This window comes from Festucalex cinctus, chromosome 1, assembly GCF_051991245.1.
Source record: "Festucalex cinctus isolate MCC-2025b chromosome 1, RoL_Fcin_1.0, whole genome shotgun sequence".
Lineage (NCBI taxonomy): Eukaryota > Metazoa > Chordata > Actinopteri > Syngnathiformes > Syngnathidae > Festucalex > Festucalex cinctus.
Genome location: NC_135411.1, coordinates 21,425,680 through 21,442,640, shown reverse-complemented (window position 1 = coordinate 21,442,640; position 16,961 = coordinate 21,425,680). Strand labels below are relative to the sequence as shown.

The 16,961-nt window shown below is 40.9% G+C and overlaps 2 protein-coding genes across 9 annotated transcripts in view; both read left to right on the top strand.

The window, feature by feature from the left end:
- ralyl (RALY RNA binding protein like) overlaps nt 1-1,204 on the top strand; it is a 75,872-nt gene extending 74,668 nt beyond the window's left edge. For all 8 annotated transcript variants that reach the window (XM_077523002.1, XM_077522943.1, XM_077522962.1 and 5 more), the window contains one exon: nt 610-1,204. The gene's annotated coding sequence lies outside the window, so the exon portion shown is untranslated. The remainder of the gene's footprint in view (nt 1-609) is intronic.
- Nucleotides 1,205-1,619: 415 nt separating this feature from the next.
- Nucleotides 1,620-16,961, top strand: part of lrrcc1 (leucine rich repeat and coiled-coil centrosomal protein 1) — a 32,051-nt gene continuing 16,709 nt past the window's right edge. The window contains exons 1-14 of the mRNA XM_077522863.1: nt 1,620-1,948; nt 3,071-3,276; nt 4,230-4,295; nt 4,372-4,539; nt 5,188-5,354; nt 6,801-6,935; nt 7,093-7,274; nt 7,987-8,143; nt 8,215-8,363; nt 11,294-11,498; nt 12,920-13,038; nt 13,152-13,353; nt 13,504-13,689; nt 13,764-13,938. Coding sequence (XP_077378989.1) covers nt 1,905-1,948; nt 3,071-3,276; nt 4,230-4,295; nt 4,372-4,539; nt 5,188-5,354; nt 6,801-6,935; nt 7,093-7,274; nt 7,987-8,143; nt 8,215-8,363; nt 11,294-11,498; nt 12,920-13,038; nt 13,152-13,353; nt 13,504-13,689; nt 13,764-13,938 — 2,161 coding nt within the window. The 5' untranslated portion in view covers nt 1,620-1,904. The remainder of the gene's footprint in view (nt 1,949-3,070; nt 3,277-4,229; nt 4,296-4,371; nt 4,540-5,187; nt 5,355-6,800; nt 6,936-7,092; nt 7,275-7,986; nt 8,144-8,214; nt 8,364-11,293; nt 11,499-12,919; nt 13,039-13,151; nt 13,354-13,503; nt 13,690-13,763; nt 13,939-16,961) is intronic.

The window sequence follows — 16,961 nt, the reverse complement described above, 5'->3', positions numbered from 1 at the left end:
CAATTCTTTATTCTGAAATTGATTTGCCTTGACTTGGTGATCAGGGTGACCAATCAGGTGTTAGGACCTCTCCACCAAACTTTGATGGGCGAGATAGACAGATAAAATAAATTCAAGAAACACCGCAACACAGTGACCGTGAAATAATTAGTTAATTGGGTGCTCTAAAATTGTCCCTCGGTGTGCTTGTGAGTGTGGATGGTTGTTCGTGTCTGTGCGTGCCCTGTGATTGGCTGGCAACCAGTTCAGGGTGTCTCCCGCCTACTGCCCGAAGCCGGCTGGGATAGGCTCCAGCACCCCCCGCGACCCCGTGTGAGGAATAAGAGGTCACGAAAATGGATTGATGGATGGATGGATGGATGGATGGATGATGTTTTTCTATTTATCTGTTGAGTGTACCAAGCATTTATTTGCAGGGAGTTTTTTTTTTAGACACACCTTAAGAGAATATCATATTTTTATGAGAGGTTAGGCATTTTGCTTTTTGTTAGAAGAATACTGTATTTGTGGTCTTTCTATTTTAGAATTGATTTCCCACCAAGCGCACATAACAACCTAAAAAAAAAAAGACAATCATTTTCCATGCAGTCTCCCTGATGTGTTTTCCAGTGAAGCGAAGGGGAGCCTGCGGTGCACAAAGATTGCAGAAGAGTTAACCAGCAAAGCCTCCGTCAGCCAAGACTCTTTGAAATGAAACATCAGCAATGGAGGGAAGACTTATTTGTTCGTGTTTGCCTCATCTTATCCCCCCCACACCCACCCAAAAAACAAACAAAAAAACAAAAAACTGACACTCCCAATGTGTTTGTCATCCACACTGCTCGTTTTGAGCGGCAAAATCAAGTGAAAAAAAGCAGTCAGCAAATGCTAACTTGTAAGTATATGCTGTGTGCTTCAGCAACTATGGTCTGTATTGTCTATAATTCTGTTGTACAGCAAATGTATGTTAAAACTATGATTGTAAGTGGAACACTTCATGTGCTTTGTTTTACCTGTACAGCCATTTTGTCTCTCTCTTTCTGTCACACAGTATCCATCTTACACTGTCCTCTTGTTATTTATGTTCTGTTAAAGAAAAGATGGATATTTTTTACAATCAGCATGTAGTAACCAAACAAAGTGACTCTCATGATTCATGTGTATTCATTGCTTTGGTTGTACAGCTATGGATACGAAGAGTTTTTGGAATAAACTAGTTCCTCCCATACAAGTTCTGTTTACTACCTGGGTGCATGTACTGAATTTATTTAAATTAATGCTTTTTTTTTTTTTTTTTTTTTTTTAAAGATGATCCCTTTGATTTTTTTTTGTACAAAAGTAGACAGAATAAGCTGTTTAATACAAGCAAATTAAGCATTTTGAAAATGTATTTTTTGGGGGTGTTACTTTACTTAGTTTCAGAATTTTAGAGGTATTATATTTTTAAAGGGATTAGTCACCTTTAAAGAGTGGCACTGTGACAGGATTTTATTTAACGAAAGATGTTTTTATGGAGCCCAGAAATTACCTGCATTTATTAGCGATAAACTTTTCCAACATTTGGGACGTTTCAACTGTATGAACGCTCAAAACGGTCCGCTCCATATGCGCATGCGTTGATCGCAGGGGGCGAGGCAGTGGACTCGTCCCGGAAGTTGCTCTTTGTGACGTCACGCAAACAGGAAAGAAGCGGCCAGTTCAACGATGAGGAAGCTAAACCAAGCAAGCTTTCAAATGCAGTGTTGGCCAGGTTACAATGAAAAGCAGCAACATTTGTGTTTTATTTTGTTTAAATATTTCACAACATATTGCGTGATTTGTTGACTATTCGTCAACTCCGTTGTAAACGTTTTGTTACCATCTACTCACTATAAAAGTGAACTTTTTAGTATTGATGACGTACGTTACGTTGGCGGCTGTATGTGATGGAAGAAAAGGAAATAAGCCTCATCGACAAGAATATTTCAAGGTAAGCGACGTTGTTGTGTGTTTTCCCGAGTCGAGATCGCCCCTCGCGGTGTCGATGATGCATGCCAGTGGCACAGTCAGGCATCCAGCCACAATAAAATATTGTACAGTACTTCGGTGTTCTTCTAAAAATGCAGGTTGGTTGATGTTGTCATTTTATTTCATTCTTTTCGTTACCGAAGCACGTAAACAGAAGATAACTACAACAGAAGATATCGTATTTGTTCGTTAATTTTATTATATTTCATTAAAGTTTTTTTTGTCTAGTATATTTTATTGGCGCAATGTTTGAAATATTTGCTATTTTCGTCTTGTGTAGTTTTTTTTTTTTTTTTTTTTTTTAGCCCTTACCCTCATTTTTGCTTCTGATATTAATATATTGTTAATGTAGTTTTCTAAATTTTGCCTGTTGCATCATACAAATTTAAAAAATATTTTTGTATAAATATTTCTGCCTTTTACTAACATTTTGTATTAATTTAATTCTAATGTTTAAGTATTTTGTCATATTTTCAAATATCTATCATATTTTACATGGAATATTTTTACTTTTTAAAAATATTTGCGCAATTTGTCATTTAATATTTCGTGGGTTTTATCTAATATTGTATTTGTTTTATTTTCCAGCTAGCTAGTATTGTTCTGTTTTTGTCATGACACTTTTGTATTTTTTATAATTACCTTTTCTGATATATTTGACATTTGGTCATAGTATTTTGTGTTTTCTAATGCTTGTATACAGATTTGTGTATTTTCCAGCTCGTGTGTTTTTGTGCATTTTTATATATTTTATATATATATATATATATATATATATATATATATATATATATATATATATATATATATATATATATATATATATTTTTTTTTTTTGTGCCCTGATATTTTTTAATTGCTTGTCTCATATTTGTGTACTTTGTAGCTATTGCGGTTTTTGTATTTTTGTGGTAATATATTGGTGTTTTTATTTTATTTAATTAATTTTTTTCTTTTGTGCATTTTTTTTTAACCGTGCATTACTGCATTTTGTTCCATGTTGTTCATCTTTAGACTGCAAACTACCCCACTTAGACAGTTTGTTAATAAAGGAATAAGCAGTGCAGTGTCTCTTCTTGTCTAGCTTGCTGGAGGTTCCCCTGCATCCCACTATCACGTCGCTCAACCTGCACTGCAACCGCATCCCGAGGATCGAGGGCTTGAAATCTGCGTTTCTCCTGAGACACTTGGACCTCTCCTCCAACTGCATCGCTAAAGTTGAGGGTCTCGCTACTCTCACGGCCCTGAGAACTTTAAATTTATCCTGCAATGCCATCACCAAGGTTGAGGGTAAGAACATCGCATAATGCACTGGAACAGTTCTCAAACTTTTTCTTTTTATTTTTTTAACAAAGTACCGGCTCAAAAAATAATTTCCAAATAGCCACATAATAACCAGGATCAATGCACTTCTGTACAGTACTTATGCTCGTAAAAATGTACTGATACCCCCTTCAAAATCTCAGTTTGACAAACCTTCCAGGTAGGGGCCATGTCTGCTGTGTGTAGATAATTTAAGGTTGTCATGGACAACAAGACATTTACATAATCACCCTGGGTTCCAACTGCGGCGGCACAACTGAAATGGTTACATTACATTAAAAAAAAATGTATGGCAGTACGTTATGTTATAAACATAGGCTATGTTCACACATTTTCATCACAATTGTAGGTCCAAATGGCATTATCAAGTATTGGTACTCGGTATCAGCAAGTATTCAAATGTAAGTGGTGGTACTTACTACTCATAGTGGGTCTCAAAAAAGTAGTCTGTGTATCCCTAATGACCAACATTACAAATACAGTAACGGCATAGGCCCTAGTTTTCGCCATTCAGCAATAACACGGCAGTGGTTTTATTCCTAAAAAAAAACATTATTGAAGGCCACTGTAAAATAATGCAAAGTTTGACAATTAACATTGCACTTCAGTATGTGAGGGAAGCAATTAAACAGTGATTGAATTCAAATATATTGCAATTAAACTTAAATACAGTAATTACTGTCTTAAAGTGTAACTCACCCCCAACTAGACTATTGCTCCACCCTTCACTAATGAGGAGAGATGCGAGTTTTCTGAGCATTGCCTTGCAACAAATTAAACTCATATCTGAAGGCGCCAGTGTTTTGATTTCAATGATTCTGTTTCAAATTGTACTCGTAGCACTTTTGGAAGCACTGCGCTAGAAGACACGTCTGCTGGAATGACTGTTGTTTTTTTCATAACTCTTTTGTGACCCACAGGACTGAACGGCCTAGTGAATTTAACAAGCTTAGACTTGTCCTTCAATCGGATAAACGACCTCAGCGGTGAGTTCAGTCGGGACTTTGCAGGACCCCAATTGTCTTTTATTGGCAGTCGTGGTGATTGTGATGTGCCCGCCAGGCCTATTGCATCTCCACGGCCCCGGACGCAAACTCATGCACCTCAGTCTCCATAGCAACCGCCTTGGCAGCGTCGAGCACCTCCTGCAGTGTCTGCTGGGATTGCAGGAGTTGAGAGAGGTGCTTTTGAGCCGCGGCGGCAAGGACAACCCGCTGTGCTTGACGACAGGTGAGACCGTGACTGTCATAATGATACTTTGGATCTTCCTAAGTTTGTTCTGGGAAGCTGCTTCACCCTGAATTTCTACAGTGTTTCCGAATCGTTATATGAGCAAGATCTTGTCTCAATTTATTCTCTAATTTACTTCTATGTCAAATCTGAGTTGATGTTCTCACAGGAAGCCATATTATTATATAAGCCGTTGTATGAATGTGGATAAACGGCCTTTTTTTTTTTGCACCTTCTACATATAATTTTCGGACAAACAAGTGAAAATAATCTCCCTAAATCACTGTCATACAAAATACACTTTCCTATAGAAAATAACAGGAAAACAGATTATCAATCTTATCACGATATATCTTCTACATACACACACACACACCAGTTCATAAATTTAAGTGTATTCATTTGTTGAACTGGACGATGTGTTTAATACAGGCACGGCATCTATTGGAGCAAAGGTTACTTTGAGGAAAACTCTTGAGTTTGATACTGTGGTTATTGACACCATTTCCTCCTTGCCATCACTGGTAATCATCTGTAGTGACATAAGCTAATGAAAAAGCAAAGCTTTCCAAGTTTACATGACTTGAGAGGAATTCCACACAATTTTCTATTAGTGGCGCCAAGCACTACCTGTGTGATTTGCCGCAGGGTATCGTGAGATGGTGATGCAGTCGCTGCCACAGGTGTCATTTCTCGATGGCCTGGATCGTCTGGGGCAGCCGCCGTATTCCCTGACTGATAGTCCGTGCGACATACCCGGGCTGGAGAACTACGTGGACCTCCTCCTGCCCTCCGATGCCGGCAACAATGAAGTGGTGAGTTTAAACACCTCTCCTGGTTTTATCGCGTTGTTTTATATGTCTAATATTTGTTCTTTTTGTCAGAATGTGCAAGTGTACGTAATGTTTGGACTTGAAATAGTCTCATTAGCAAATCTCTGATATATTTATTTTAGCAATATGGTGATGAGAATTTCATCATCATCTTTTTTTTGTGAAATCGCAACAATGTTCTTACTGTTTCATCTCTAGTTAAATGGGAAAAAATGTCTTCCTTGTTATTGACCATTTGCACCGACGTCACGTGATCACGTGACTGCCCCACCATGGACAGCGGCAGAAGGAAATGACGGTTGAATGAAAGTGGACGGGCCGCGGAGCGATTTAGGTACTTAGCGACTTTTAGTTTACAAATTAAAAGTTATTATTGCCCATCGAACCATGGAATCTGCTAGTTCAACTGACATTCGCCTGTCGGCAGAAGTGGAACATTTTAGTAGGTGCTCATAGAGTGCGATATTTACAGAAACTGGAGATGGCTAGTTTGAAAACAGACTTACCTTTTGTCCCCTGCTGTTTTCACTGAGCTAATCAAGTCGCCGACTTTGCCTGAATCCACGGTGCACGACCTGTATCACTATGTTGTCAATAATGTATCTCCTGACACCGGAGCTGATTTAAAAGCTTATAAAAGTCTAGAGTAGACGCATACCAGTTTTTTGCTGCTGGCTGGGTGTCTGCAACGAGATGCTACGATCACACCCGAAGGACAATCTACCTCGTAATGGCAAAAGTAAAACTTGTTTATCATGCTAACTGACTTGTTTTTTTTAAATGTTATTTTTACACATTCTGTCCTATATTGAAACACTTTGGTTATGTCAAGTATGCATGAAGTATTTTCAGTCAGATGCACTTAATAGTTTTGATTTTAGAAGGTACACTTAAAAACTAAGTTGTGTGTGTGCAGTTGGAGTGGACGCCAACTACGTGGCTCAAGCCAAGTTCACATGAACGATCGTTAATGTGATTTGAAACACGGAATTCGACACCCTTGTTACAGTCTTTGTTAGTCCATGTAGTAAGTGTACATTTACTCGTAAAATGAATGAACATTGATCTACTAACCTTATAAAAAATGCGAGCTGCAAATCCGTGAATGCTTTGTGGGCTGCCAGTCCTATTTGTTGATTGCCGCTATCCATCAACGTCTTTTGTCTTCATTAGTAGGTATTCGGTAAAAAGCAACATTTGGTTTACTCCCTTGTCTGTTTGTACAACCGGCCGCACAGCAAGATATAACCATTTTATAATTTAATCGACTAGACAAAGGACTTCACGCTGTACAAAATTCAATTGTTACAATCCAAGCGTTCAGGAGGGCGTGTTCCCATGGGGGAAGTGACGTCACGTGCAAATGGTCAATAGGATGCTCTTCTGACCACACCCAATATCAGGGAAGTTCTTACCCACTTTGGACAGAGTGAATCCTTCGCCGATCGAGTGGCAGCACCCACCAGGCAGCGCGTCCAGCTGATGAAGCAAGATGTGGACCAAACCCTGACCGAAGAGCGGGTCAAGAAACTGGAGCAGCAGGTTTCTCACCTTATTCAGCAGGTGCTTTGTTTTTAACACTACACACACAAATGTTATAGGAATATTTTTATTAGTAGTGTTTTATTAATTTGTAATGGTGTCTGTAAAAGTTTGGTTTCAGAAGTATTTAAATGAGGTCAACAGAAATTCATTGAATAAATCTTATTGTTTTTCTCAGGTTCCTGCTAGGCACAAATCCAGTCAACCTAGCGACTCTGCGATCAAAGCACGTAAGGCCTGGAATGACGCGGGCAGTACATCGGAAAGTGAGTGTGACAGCAGCAAGGAAAATGAAGCTCGATCCGCCATTCCCAAATATCGTGAGCCCGCATCGACAAGGATGAGCAAGAGATCAGACAGGTGATTTGTTTGCTGCAGTTAATAATACATTTTGTTATTTTGTGAGCTTTTCTTGGTGTCATACCACTGATATTTCAATTTCACTTAGCCTGATTCGGCTTTGGCCGATATCATCAGGTGGAGAGATTAGAAAGGGAGAAAGTATCCTCTCTTTGATGAACAATTGTGCCTTTTTGGTCCACTCCCTCATCTTGCTTCATCAGAGATTCACACACAAGCTTCAGTAATTTTCAGTGAGAGCTCTACTGTCAGTAGGGATGTTCCAAAAAATATCGTCTACGATATTACCGGTGTATTTTTTTTAGGTGATACAAATTTGAAATATCGCAAAATTGAAATCAACTTCTGAAAGGAGACTGATTCTGTCCTCTTTCATCTATAACATATATATATATATATCTATAACATATTATTTTTTTCGTAATATTTTTCATCTAATAGTTTCTATTTATGTTTCAATAGTCTGTTTTTTTTGTTTTTTTATTATCTGATTTTCTTGGATAGTTTTGTCATTTTTCCAATTTTTTAAATGTTTTAATAATTTTAACCCAAAATGTCTATTTCAATCACATTTTAAAATATTTTAACGTAAATTTGGGGTATTCTTCATCTTGCATTTTTGTTAAATGTTTTTTTTTTTTTAATTCTGCATTTTTACCCAATGAGTCTATTTTTAGTCCGTTTGATACATTTCCATTTGTTTTGTCTACAGTGTCCGGGAAAATCTTAAACAGAGGGTTACAAAGCCTTCCGTCAGGTGGTCTTCTTCCACCGCAAAAGGGGGCGTTGATGCATCAGTTTTGATGAGGAGACCGGGCAAGGAGCCGATGAATGTAAAATGCAAGTCTAGTGAGGTTGAAACATACAAGGTGCGTCGTGGCTGTGTATTTGCCTTTGTCCGGCTTATGTCTTGATGCACTTGAATCTACGTATGCACCAGGTTCTTGTGGAAGAGCGGGACCTGGAGAGGGAGAGGCGCTGGAAGGCCGAACACGCCGTCACCAAATTGACAGAAGAACTCAAGTGCCTGAAGACCAAGGTCAGCGAGGAGAAAGACCTACAGAGCATGGCCATGCACACTACCGACCGGTACGTGAGATCACATTAGTTAGACTTGCACAGTTCAACAGCTGACTCGTTTCGATTGTCAGAGAGAGCGTATTTAACAGTTTGTCTATAATTGTGGTTCTGTAGTTGCACCCGCACAGAACCCATGCTGATATTTGTTCCCAATATTTTATGGTCTTAAGTTGGTTTGTCTTAACTGCTCTGTGTGAAGTGGATGAATCAGTTCCAGGCTCCAGCTGTGTCCATTCATAAACTTTTACTCACTGGCAATGTTTCAAGTAATATTTTTAATAACTGCCATATGCAGGTGGCAAGAAGTTGTGACTGCTGGTGTTTTTAATAATATGATACAATAATAGCCAAATTTCTATAAGACCTATCAGTGGACCTATGGTCGCGTAATAATAAGGGTACGTAATTTAAATGTTGAGTTTATTCAGAGCGCCATGTTAGCGGAGTAGCAGCCAGTGTTGGCAACCAGCTAACAGCGCACTGCTGTGTGATGGAAGATTGCAGTAGAGGCCAGACAAAGCTCCTTGTTGATACGAGACTAGTTTAATTTGCTCTATGACCACACTTGCAAATCAAAGCACTATATCAAGTCATGTTTTCCAATAGAAATGAATGGAAATGCACTTAACCTGTTCCAGCCGTTTCAGAACAGTACAAAATAAAGTGTTGTAATGTGTATTTTTAGGAAAGACAGGAAAGGAAAGACAGGGCTCCATAATATTGTACTTAATTACAAAATTAAATAGCATTAAAGTACTGTTATCTGTGACTGTGACTGAATCGCGTGTTGCTTGAAAAGGCGAGACCTGGCTTGGTGAGTGAAGAGGAGAGAGTCAGTGAATCAGTGACTGGCTGCTTGTTAAGTAGACAAACTGCTAGTCACTCTGCATTTTGGGTGAATCAGTGTCAATCATAACAAACAGCGGGTTGTGTATGAATATGTGCTTGTGTTTGTTTTTTTTGTCATTTTTGTTCAACAAAACTATTGCGCACAGGTGGCTGTTTCTATATGCCTATGGGTGGAGCCTCCACCCGTGGAGGGTTTACAACTAAATGACTATAAATCCACTTTTGAGTATAACTCGCTCTTACCCCGGGATTACACCGGATGCGTGTGCAGTGCGGCTGCGGTGCGTTCCGGCGGCGCAGCCAATTCGTTTCCATTCATTCGAATGGTGCAAATTACACCGAGTGCGTGTGCGTTGCGTGTCGACTGTGTCTCAGCTGCGTCGTGTCGCAGCCCTCCTATTTTCTATTTTTGCAAATGGCAAGCTAGCACAGAACACATCGAGCGGGAGTTTCAAAGTAAATTTCCGATTACTTTTTAGAATAAAACACCCGCCAGCTCCTGTTTCGCAATCATGTCAGCAAAACGTCATACTGCTTAACGCTTAATTCGCTGTTTAAACACCGGCGAACATGGACATGGAGAGATTAATAACCGAGGTGGAAAGCAACAAAATTCGATATGACACGGCACATCCTTTTTATAAGGACAACTTCAAAAGGAATGCTGCATGGAACGTCATAGCAGAAGCTATGGGAGTGGACGGTGAGTTCAGTCAAAGAAAGTCCACCTCTCTTTCTGCTCCTCTGTTGAGCACAGACTTTCTGTGTGTTTGACGTTGTTTTTAATGCCACATTATCGCGCGTGATCACGCGAGACACGGCGGGAAGTTGTCGGCGAAGGAGCAGCCGGACCGCAGCTGTGTGCAGCCGGTGTGTGTTGGCCCAAAAATTTACGTGTCCAGAGCACACAGTCAAGACGCAGCAGAGCGGAGACGAACAGGCATCCGGTGAAGTCCAATTACACTGGCTGTGGAACGGACGCGGTGTGTTCTCCGTACGGACGCCGCAAGGATAGAACGCATTCAAGTCTACGTGTCAATTCACACCAGCTTCGGTTCGGTGCATCTGTGGTGCTGAACGACTGCGGCGATGCGTAAGGTTTCCACAAGCGTTCTATTTCTTCAAGACGCCGCATGCGGATTTTCATGAAGCTGAAGAAATTACACGAGCCGGACAGGAAAACAGGCGTCTCGCATCAAGGTAAATCCGGTATATTTCAAAATAAAACCGTTTGCGAACTCGTTTTTTGGGGGGGAGGGAAGCTAGCTAGCTACATAGCATGACATCAGTCGGACATTTCAGAAAAAAATGAGCTCAGAATAAATTAAACGCGACAAAATGACACTATTTAATAAACCCAAAACGTACTTACCCATGGTAGAACAGCCATGGTAGAAGTCCCAGACATAATGTCCAAAAAGCATATCGATGTGACAGGCAAGCGTGGCTATTGTTTACAAATCTATATATACACACGTCTCTATACACGGTTGTTATTGGGTGAACTCAACTCGCCAGCGTGAACCCACGTGATCTCGTGGTCTGTCTGGAGCAGATTTCCGGACACGCAACACACGCGGTGTGAATTGCAGTCCTTGCGCCGTCCGCACGAAAATGCTCAGCATCCGTTCCGCAGCCAGTGTGAATTGGGCTTTACACAACTAACATGACAAGATATTCACTTAGGATAATATTTCAGAGACATCAATTGGGCCTTTGATGACTTTGATTGGAACAGGGGAAATTGCTCAAATGTCGTCTTCATCTCGTATCATGACACAATGGTTTGACCTTCCAAATTTTGTTTGACTTTTCAAGTCTTCCAGAGGAATTTCTCTCACTCCATACTGTGATGCTATTTGGCAGAGACTCCCCCACTCCACCCCAAGCTGTAATGTGAGGGAAGCCAGGCAGTCAGTGTGTGTGTGTGTGTGTGACACAGATAAATCTCCAGTATGATCTCAATTAGACGCAGGATGGCAAGCATATGCCAGCACTATTGCTTGCATCCGTCTTTGCCCTTGCTGTCTTATTGACGCCACACGTTAATCACGTCCACATATGTGAGGTGACTCCACGTCTTCCTCCAGGCTTAAAGACTTGCTGCTGAAGGAGCGATCGGGACGCTGTGAGCTGGAGACGCGCGTGGAGCAGCTTGATGGGAGGTGCCGCTCACTGAGCCAACAGCTGGAACAAGCGCGCGGAAGCGAGGAGCGTCACAAGCATGCACTCCGGCGACTAGAGGAGGACGTCTCCCACGGGGAGGCGCTGCGAGCTCGCCAGCAGGCCCAAGAGGTACACAAGAATTCGCTGAACAATTAGCTCCATCATAACGGAAAACTAATAAAAACTTTTGTAATACAGTATTTGATTGTTTTTTCATCCTGCTTTTATGTATTTTGGCTAACATTTTGTCTACAAATATTTTGCTAAAATACTTGTTTTTATATATATATTTTAATATTTTCATATTTGAAATTTTTTGTTTGTCCTCTTGTATTTATGTATTTGTTTGATATTTTGTTGTCGAATATTTTTTGTTATGATACTTTATTTTTAGGATTTTTTTTCAAAGAAAAAATCTATGCAGCGATTATAGTTGTGTATTTCTTTATTAGTCTATTTTTCTGTGTTATTTTTAAAGGTAATGATATTAGCTTTCGATTTGGTTTGCACATTAATCCATTACACTACATACAAACAGGTAAAATTTTGACATCACATGGTAAAATGTATAATTTATATTTTGTGTATTTTAACTGTTATCAAACTAGTTTCTAATGTGGAGTGTGGATTTTTACACGTCAGACGCTTCAAAGAGTGACATGCTTATAAGTTCAGTTGCAAGGTGCCTTTGCAGAAAACAGTAAAAGTTGTGCAATATGATGTTGCTGCATGCCTTGAATCGGAGGAACTAGCTCCATCTGGTGGACAAATGCAGTAGTCCAAATTGAAACAGTCATGTTGAGTGTGTTTTTGTGTACAGTATTTAGGATAACAAAAAAAGTATTTCAGTGTTTTTTTAATGAGGCATATTTATGTTGTGGTTATGATTAAAGGAATTAAATATAATGTAACTATAATCCAAGCAGTTATAACATATCCATCAATCAATTTTCACCACCATTTATCCTGTTCAGGGTTGCGGACGTGCTGAGTTCTATTCTAGCTATGATTATTTAATAATATAAAAATGCAATAATTTACAGCATTCATGCAGCCATTCTCTGCGCCACTTATCCTCACAAGGGTCACGGGCATGCTGGAACCTATCTATCCTAACTGTCTTTGTGTGAGAGGCAAGGTACACCCTGAACTGGTCCCCAGCTAATTGCAACAATGTACAGTATTACATGAATAACGGTGCATAAAATGAATGCCAATCATTGACCCATCTCAGGGAATGGTAATAATAATAATATTAGTCACATTTATGCAAATTACCGGTATTTTAATTTTGTGGAGTACAGGCAAGGCAAGGCAAGTTTATTGTATAGCACATTTCATACACAAGGCAACTCAATGTGTTTACACAAGGCAAGGCAACATATAAGCATCAACAAATAATGGTTAACATTAAGAGGAAGACAAATAAAAATAGGTTACAAAATTTACTTTAAAAAAAAAAAAGGACTTCAAGTAGTTGGAAAAAAACCTGACTGACTCTTAAAATTCATTGCTAATATCCATATATGACTCGTTGTCTCCACTTTCAGATGAAACGGCAGCAGGAGCTGGAGAACAAGGAAGCAGCTCTGAAGCGCGAGTTGGACGTCCATAGAGCCAAAGTGCAGCAGTTGCATGAACTGCTGGCGTGCCGAGAACAAGAGCACAGGTGGCTTCTTGGCTTTTAAAGCACATCCATTTATTCATTTTTACGCCCTCGATTGTACTCAGAAAACAAACAAGACAAACAGCTCCTCATTTCTACATATGTTGTGTCCCTAGAAAGCAACTGGAGATGCGGCTGCAGCCGGGTGGGACAGACTTCCTGGCAGCAGTGGCAAGAGAAATGGCGTCTGAGAGGCAAACCCACACTCAGAGGGAGTCTGAATTGAAAGACAAAGTGGAGGAGGGCAAGAAAGCGTACGGCGCCCTGGAGGATGAATTCCGCATGGCGCTCACCATTGAGGCTGCGCGCTTCTCTGAGGTCTGACAATAAATGTGGACGTGTCATACAATTACTGTCATGCTATCATGTCCTGATGGTTATTCAGTGTAGCTGCCTGTCACCTTGCACAACAGATATGGATCAGTCATTCCGGGGTTCGGTTTTTCAGTTTCCTTTCCCCTCTTGCAGGTAAAGCAGGCGTGCGATCAAATGAAGGGAGAGCTGCCGGAGCTGCGAGCGACGCTGGCTCAGTCGCAGCAGGCGGAGAAGAAATCCGCCTCCCTGGTGCAGGAGCTCACAGCGATGGTCAAGGAGCAGAAGAGCTGCATCTCAGACCTCGTCAATGCCAAAAGAGACGCTAGAACTGAGTTCAAGGTAGCCGAGGGCATAAATCAAAAGATCATAAGATGGATGGATAGAATGGTGAAATCAGCCCCGTCTCCTCGCAGAGGCGCGCACAGGCTCTGGAGGCCGACCTAGATCAGGACCGGCGTATGCGCATTCAGCTGGAAGCGCTCAGGAAGGAAAAAGCACAACTGTCATGCCAGCTCGGCGCGCAGGAATCTCTCATCGATGGACTCAGGGCAGAGAGGAGACTCTGGGGGCAGGAACTCGCTCAGCAAGGTGGGTGAACAACAATCAACAGCATGGATATGTACTGTACATTTGAAAGGGATCTAGTAGGAAAAAATATTGAGAAAGAAAGTTAGGGAAAAAATGATCACTAACACCAGTTGTACTTACCGGCATAAAATTGGGTGACGAGTCTTATCATGACAGGGGCTTATGAAAAATTCTAAAGCCTCTATGCCCGAAATTGAACAGGAAGTCAGATTATTTGGTTTGAAGCGGTGCTTTCGATCAAACTCCAGGGCTCATATTTTGATAAATTTCTATTATGTAATTTGCTCAAATGAGCCCAGATCTCAATCAGGTGTCCTAGATTCTAGGACATCTGATTGAGATCTGTCACGGTCTAGGACCTAGAGTCTAGACCATGCCGCGAGAAATCAGGACTTGTGGGAATTCATCTAATTATACGTAATATGCCCGAAGGTTATTTACAAATTTTTGTTTGTTCCTCTCTCTATGCCAGCGATGTAGATTGACAGGCTGAACAATTACTCTTTCATTAGATTGCAGAAGGCACAATAAACCTGCCTACCTCCACTTGTTGCCATTTCATACAGCAGAGTAAGTCATGGCTTCGTATCAGCTTTGTGTTGGATTAAATAGGCCCAAATTTCACACTATTATTTCAAGATTGATACTGTTTGTTGTTATATTTGTATTATGCAAAATTGGTACCCTGGCTCAATACACTAAATAATGTGAAACACTGTTCTAGACAGATGCTTGATACTCATTTGTAGGGGGTGCAAGGAAAAAAACAAACAATTTGATTCGTAAAATCGGTTTTGATTTAAAAGATGTGAGCGCATCGAATCGAACTGAAAGTTTGAAAAAATTAGCCCAGAGTTCTGACACCAGTTTCACAGATCGACATGAAATTCAGTGGATATGTCTATTATCCGAGGACGGCAGGACACATGAAAAAGTTTCAAGGACACTTGCCTGAAATTGGACAGGAAGGCAGCCATTTTGGTTTGAACTTGCAGAAGACTATTTTGTGTGAATTCCATGACTTCTACAAATGCCTCATTAAAATGTGTCCAAAGGAGTGCCAGTCAGGAGCAGATATCCTAGACAGATGGGCAATGTACATTTTTTCTATGTACCATCTAATGTGGGTGGAGCGTGGCATCAAAATTTGATTAGCATTTTAAGAATTTGTCATTGAAAAGGAGGTGCTAGGCTAGGAGATGTTAATTGCTTTGATAAGTGAAACCATTATACATTTTGTAAAAATGCTACTAAAATGACAAAAACATAGAAATCACAGATATTTTTCAATATTGGAGGGGAAGTCAGCCCCCAAATTTTCTTGACAATAATTATGTTCTATACAGCCCCACTAGTCCAAACATGGTATTCTGATTAATACTGTGTTTGTGGAATATGAATTAAGCAGCAAAATCGACCCATTTTTATCCATCACATCACATGGCCGTTTTGCCACTTGTCGAATGAACATGACGTTGCAGTTGCTCAGGGCTCCGGTAACAACCAATCACGGCTCATCCTATCTCCTGAATGTGCTTATGTAACATTCACAAGCTGAGCAGTGTTTGGTCGTTACCTATGTCCTCAGCAACTGTTGTCATTTTCAGTCAACAGCAAGTGGAAACATTCCCAGAGATGCATAAAATATCCATCCATCCATCTTCTACCGCTTATCCGAGGTCGGGTCGCGGGGGCAGCAGCTTCAGGAGGGAAACCCAGACTTCCCTCTCCCCAGCCAATCCAACCAGCTCCGCCGGCGGGATCCCAAGCCGTTCCCAGGCCGCCGGTGGGACATGCCCAGAACACCACTCCAGGGAGGCATCCAGGAGGCATCCGAACCAGATGCCCAAGCCACCTCAGCTGGCTCCTCTCAATGCGGAGGAGCAGCGGCTCGCCTCTGAGTCCCTCCCAGATGACCAAGCTTCTCACCCTATCTCTAAGGGAGAGCCCGGACACCCTGCGGAGGAAACTCGTTTCGGCCGCTTGTATCCTGAATCTTGTTCTTTCAGTCACGACCCACAGCGCGTGACCATAGGTAAGGGTTGAAACGTAGATCGACCGGTAAATCGAGAGCTTTGCCTTTTGGCTCAGCTCTTTCTTCACCACAATGGACCGATACAGCGTCCACATCACTGCAGACGCTGCACCGATCCGCCTGTAGATCTCCTGCTCCATCCTGCCCTCACACGTGACCAAGACCCCAACATACTTGAACTCCTCCACTTGGGGCAGGATCTCATCCCCGACACGGGGTGGACACGCCACCCTTTTCCGACTGAGGACTGATTTGTATAAAATATAACAAAATATATTTTGCTGCTGAGTTCATATTCCACAAACACAATATTAATATTGTTTAGACTAGCGTGGGTGCATACAACATAGTGTAAAGAAGTTTAAAGGAAAATTTTGGGTTGACTTCCTCTTTAAATTTCAAGATTTTAGAGATAGTTTTGACACGTTTCAATTTGTGGAATTTTTCAAAGAAAGATTAACATGCTTATTTAGAGTGCTTTCTCCATTTGAGAGAAGACAACAAAATATCTTCCATAACGCTTCAAACTAATTTGAAACATGATTTTTTAGGCCACAACCTAGTAAAGAGGATAACATTTTAAATACTGTATCTTGGTTTGGTGGTAGGGGAATGGATTAGCTAATATGTGACCATAGAGTCCCCACGAAAACTGAAAGGTAAATTCTGTAAAACCGTGGTTAGACCAGCCATCATGTATTGATTGGAAGCAACAACAGCACAAGAAAGTAGAAGAAATGAACGTTGATGTAATGGAAAAGCACGAGCGATGCATATCTGGAGTGACTTGCAAAGGCAGAATAAAAAAATGACGACATCACAGGGGGTCAGTGAAGGTAACCAACATTTCAGACTAAGTACATGAAGCAGGACTCAGGTAGGTTAGACTTGAGATGAAAAGCACTGAATGACAGCATGTTAGGAAGAGAAGTGGTGGAGATGAAAGTACAGGGAAAATGAGGCAGACCAAGAAACAGATCGAAGGAAT